Here is a 5547-nt window from a genome sequence, read left to right on the forward strand (position 1 = left end):
GTACAAATGTCAGGTCTTTAAAATGAGTAACTACTTCTTATGTTGCCTGGCAAAGTGACATTAGAACATGCTGGTTTAAGTAGATTTTTTTAAAGAAATCTTAAATTTCTTGAAATGGAAAAGCTTTTATAAGTAATACTGCAGAACAGTTTATACTGAGCTGTCATGACTTGACAGGATTCAAATTTAGCATCTCATATTCAGAACAAGTTGTTCTCTGAGAGAGTTGGGAGTGAGGGAGAGTTAGTGGTTAAAATCAGCAAGTTATTGTTAAAAGTGATAAAAAGTGATGTGAGTGACAATACAGTATGTGCGATTTGTCCCACTGAGTGAACTGTTTTGGATTTAGGATAAACTCAATTATTAAAAATGTCTGACATATAAAGCCACTAAATCATTTCTGAATTTGCTGTCAGGTGTGGAGTAGGACCAAAATATTACAGACTAAAGAGCCAGTCTTAGTGCCATTAAACTATAAATCTCACCTTTCTGACATTGTGCCTGGCACAGCTGAAATGCATTGTCAGTTCTAAAGGACGTGTCATGAAAATCCTCCTCCTACTCAGCACAGAGTAAGTCGCCCGTCTTTTTATTAAGGTCATCTCATCACTTTGGTCCTCAGAAGGACTTTAAAGGAATCTAACTTACATACTCTGTTCAAAAAGAGTAATCAAAGCCTTATTATAAATAAATTCAAGCCTCAGTGTGTTCAGAGCTTTACTGGATAAAGCTTTATCCTGTGTGACCTACTGAGGACAACCACATTCCCACAGCAGTCTCCTCCACCTAGCAACCCAGGGGATGTTTCCAGTCACTCAACTTCCATCTATTCCCTAGAGCAGGCAGAGGGCAGCTTTTCCACACTCCATCTTGTTGGCCATGCCTGCAGAGGGGTATCATGCCCCAGCTGTACAGTCTGCACCTGGCACTCACACCCACAGCTGCCCTGATAGTCCCCGATACCCATCCTATGGGGCTGGTTTCCAAAGTGGATTTTGGTTCCCACAGCTGATCCAACTGGATCACGGTGCCTGAACTGTTACACTGCTGCACTGCACAGAGCTGCCACCATGCCTGACACCCAAACTGCACAAAACCAGCAAGGCTGCATGCGCAGTCCCATTTCCTTCTGCTTCCCTTCCCATAAAACCACTGACACCACAACTGAAACACCTTTCTAAAACCCAAATAATGTTTTTACTGCTGTTCATGAGCATGCCAGTAAAGTCCTTGGTTCTTCTTGCTGCCTTTATGAGTATCTATACTTTACAAGGTTATTCTTGCTTTCTATGGGATCCATATGCAGCCAAAGCATAAGGGCATCCCTATTGCCCTCAGTATGAAGTGGGGTCAAGCTCTCAGCTCAGAGCTGAGCCCCGACACACTCCTAACACCTTGTCTGCACACCCTAACATGCAATTGCTTGAGAGCAATTTGAGATAGTGCAATTGTCACCGCCATCAAATAGAGCAAACAATGGGAAAGGTTCAGCAATTAGTCTGGGAAACCAGCACAGATTCTTACAAACCAGTTACGAACTCCAAGCAATACAAACCACAGCATTTTTTATTTTCTCCCAACAGTGATGAGATCCTAGCACAGTTTACAAAATAAAGCACCATGAACACGTTGGACACTGTACTTCCACTGACCTTCCATGAGGCAAAGGGAGTAAGTTTCTTGAACGAGAAAAGAAGTCTGAAAGCTCCACAGCCACGATTGTCACAGCTCACTACTGGCAAGATGGTCACAAAAGTCTTTCAATGGTAGGCTTCAGCACAACAGCCAAGAACCTCCCCAAAAGTCCAGTTTTGCCCAGTAATCCACAAGGTGGGTCACTTCATGTCTCAAGCCCATAAACAGGTAGATCACTAAGTGGCAGGCACTGATGAGCCACACGATATTCTCAGTGAGGTGTCTGCACGGTGTTAGTGATGCATCAAGTCTGCAAAAAATATCCTAGGGTGGGTTCTTCATTCCAGTGAAAGATGCACAATGGTGGCTTCACCCACAAATAAAACACTATGGTTGTAATCCTACGGGTCACAGGGAGAAGGAAAGTAATGCTGTTGTTTTTTAAGCACAGTATCTGGCAGCAAACACAGCATCAAAACTTGAATGTGACTTTATATATATATAGATACACATATTTTACATATCATTGATCAAGAGAAGTATGTTCCAAGAAACAATTTGTTCCAGGTCTGGTTTCAAATGACGACTTGTCATTTCTGGAGGTCCCCCTCCCAACACACACACTCGGGTTCCGCAATCTGTACATCAAGCAATGCTGCAGATCTTTATTTCGACGGGCGAGGAGACGAAGTAAAAAAAGTGCAGTTCTTCAATTAAAGTGCATGGATGAGGTAAACTAATTTCAAGAGTTTTGAGTTTATTCAGTGCTGGCTCAGACAGGAACCATCCTGCCATGCATCTGTTGCATTTGGGTGCGCATCGCTTGGACACTGCTCAGGATCTTGTTCTGGTGTGCCAGGGCTGTGATCCCAATCCTGGCCAGGTCCCTGTGGAAAGCAAGAGAAGAATAAGGGGCTGAGAACCACGAATCAGATGCTGGTGCAGAGAAAAATATTAAGAGTCAACCACAAGCAGCATTAGCAAAAGGAAGGCAGATGTACAGAAATGTTTAATTAAGTAAGTGGAGGCATTTTAAAGTTATCCTCCATCCAAATGAAAGGCATTCCATTCCTTTAATGAGTGTAACGATATGCAGCACAAAGCAAAAGAGGCTGATTAAATCCAGATTTACCAGTTTTTTTGTTATATCGCTGAGTACTTACTCCTGGTTCATATGCACCACAGCCTCTAGGGTGGTATAGCCAGCAGCTGTGAAGTTATCCTTGTATCGCTCCATTTTCATGGCTTGGAGCCAGTCACTGACAGAAACAACCGCCGAGAACTCAGGGGAGCTGGGATCCAGCAGGGCTGTGCTAGGTCTGGATGCCAAACAGTGAAAGGACAGAGAAATGGTGTCAGCTGGATCACAAACCACAAACCAAAGTTCGGTCTCTACAACAATTATTACCCTCAAGGATGAGGGAAAGCAAGTGCAAGAGGCTGTGCCCAATGAAACTGGTGGCACTGCACATCAACTCAGAGCAATGCAAGAAACTGAGCAAGATGCAAAGTAATAGGCCAATTTTTGCTAAGAGTGAATTTGACCTGAGGTTTCTATTTTTGGTTTGAGATCTAATTTGAAGCACAATGCAGCTTACAATTTCCACCTCAGATACAACCAAGTTCATAGAAAATGCTTTTACTCCCCAAAATAAAGAGGACGGCAATGCTGGAAGGCGTTCAGCCTGCTGGGTCTGTATCTCATGGGCAGCAATGCCAGACCTTGCCAAGCCTGCATGTGTCAGACCTCAGCTCAGCAGCTATAGAAACACTACTGAAGTATGTGCAAAGAACTGGGAGCTCACACCCTGCCAGACTGGTTTGGAGGGTAAAACTCAGGGCGGGTTCAGATAACTCCTGTTTCTAGCCAGGTCTGCTCAGTGCATTCAATCAAACTCAGGACCGCAGGGAGTTAATCCTCTCTTTAATCAATCCATTCCTAACCGGAGCGTGTGCCAGGAGTGGCGGGAATCACACGAGCTTTGATCTTTTGTTTGCACTGTGGAATGTGTTTCTCATTTTCCCTTGCACAGTTTTGTCAATAATTATTTTTACATTTTCTTCTCTTATTAATATTGCATTTTTATTATTTCATGTATCTCATAAGTCACAGCTTCATTAAGCACTATAAATTACTGCTATCTATCTAATCAAAACAATTATCATTTAGCAATTTATTTGAAAATGCACATCATCAAAGACTAGGTGTGCAATAGCATGGTTAGGTCTTGCCCGAGGCATTGAGTACACGCTAGTAATACTTGCTTCAACTCTTGTACTGCACTATCTAACACAAGACCAATGATGGCAGCCTATTTATATATAATTATGCTTCCAACACTTCATGTATAAAGTAGTATATTAATAATATTATATGCATATTTGAAATTCCTATTCTGAAGACAAGAAAAATATTTATAAAGAGCCATGAACGTGAAATGACCTTGAATAGGCTGTTAACTTACACACACACACACAGAATGACCTTGAACAGATTATTAACTATTGTAAAATCTATATATTTTTAAAGAGCACCTGTAAATTGAAAAGAAAGCAAAATGGAGGTGTTCATACTGTGATTCTTCAATCAAATTATCACAGCAGATCATATTGTGATTTTCACCATGTAAATTATTTAAGCCTCAAGGGAGGATACATTTTTGCCAGGCTTCCAGTGCAATTAGGGCAATCTGGAAGACGTGGTGATCGTGGCCTCACAGGGTTAATGATCCCTCTTCTGGTGACATATATTGTAAGCAAGACACACAGAGGGACATACAAGTTTAAAAAAGGATGTTGTTCTGTTGGAGGCTGAGACAGAATCTCTGTCACTCCCTCACTGATTCAAGAAACTTAATTTTGCACTGTCTAGTACATATATTTTTGTACCTTCCCTCCTACTAAAAAACATTTTCCTATTATCTTTCTCGTTTCTTTCAAGCTTTTTTTCCATATTTGCTGCAAGCAAATCTACTGACAAAGCAAAGACATTTGAGAAAACCAGACCAAAGCTGGTGTAGATTAGTAAAGCTCCCATTACTTCAGCAGTGTTTCACCGGCTTAAACAAACTGCTGATCTGTCCCAACAAAGATATTTTGGTTTTACCCTACAACTCTGGGAGTTTCCTTCCTGCTGTACTTCTCTTGCACGTACCAGGTACACCATGCTTAGCAAACAAAACAAATGTAATATGGGATTGGTGGAGACATGAAACTGGCTTTCCACAAAATTAAATTCAAATTCACATAAAAATTAATCCACACCTTCCCAATGCCTGCGAGGCGTTGGCTGTAATGCTGTAATGCTCATTTGCAAATCCTACACAAATCTAGGGTTTATAAAACTTGATGATGTGCTTTTCCTGCAGAAAACCACATCACTGCTGTTAGCTGCACTGATTGAGGTGACCCTACTCGTTCAAGCCCTTTCACCAGGGAGGAGAAGGAGAAAGAAGCAGCAAACTTTGCTTTCCAACAGAGCCTGCCTGTGTCAGGACGTGCTTAATACTGTGCTGGAAACTTGCTCAGCGTTGGTGTGATCCAGCAGCAGCTCTGCTCATTCCCCTTTCCTCCTGGCAGGGCTGGTGAGCCTGGCTGCCCTGGGGGCCACACGGAGCCAGCAGAGCTCCACGCTCGCCCACGCAGAGCAGTGGCTGCTGTGCAGAGCTGTGTGCCACCTGCACTCGGCCTGTCACCTCCCCTGCGCTCCCTCGTACGTCACCGTGACAGAGCACAGCTGACCTGGAGCTCTCGCTGCCTGTCCTCTTGAGGCTGTTGGGGTTGCGGATGAGCTTGTCCAGCATGTTGACGATCTGTCCAAATTTGGGCCGGTCGCTGCGCTCCTTCTGCCAGCAGTCCAGCATCAGCTGGTGCAGAGCGATGGGGCAGTCCATCGGCGGGGGGGGGGGGGCG

The 5547-nt window shown here is 43.4% G+C and overlaps 1 protein-coding gene across 1 annotated transcript in view; it reads right to left on the reverse strand.

Moving 5' to 3' along the window:
* The window catches only part of EPHA4 (EPH receptor A4), a 104110-nt gene that overhangs the window by 3002 nt on the left and 95561 nt on the right, over positions 1-5547 (reverse strand). The window contains exons 16-18 of the mRNA XM_017728853.1: positions 5377-5537; positions 2799-2954; positions 1653-2522 (exon numbers count right to left, since the gene is read on the reverse strand). Coding sequence (XP_017584342.1) covers positions 2408-2522; positions 2799-2954; positions 5377-5537 — 432 coding nt within the window. The 3' untranslated portion in view covers positions 1653-2407. The remainder of the gene's footprint in view (positions 1-1652; positions 2523-2798; positions 2955-5376; positions 5538-5547) is intronic.

The sequence above is a fragment of the Corvus brachyrhynchos genome, unplaced genomic scaffold (genome assembly GCF_000691975.1).
Source record: "Corvus brachyrhynchos isolate BGI_N302 unplaced genomic scaffold, ASM69197v1 scaffold223, whole genome shotgun sequence".
NCBI classification, from domain to species: Eukaryota; Metazoa; Chordata; class Aves; order Passeriformes; family Corvidae; genus Corvus; species Corvus brachyrhynchos.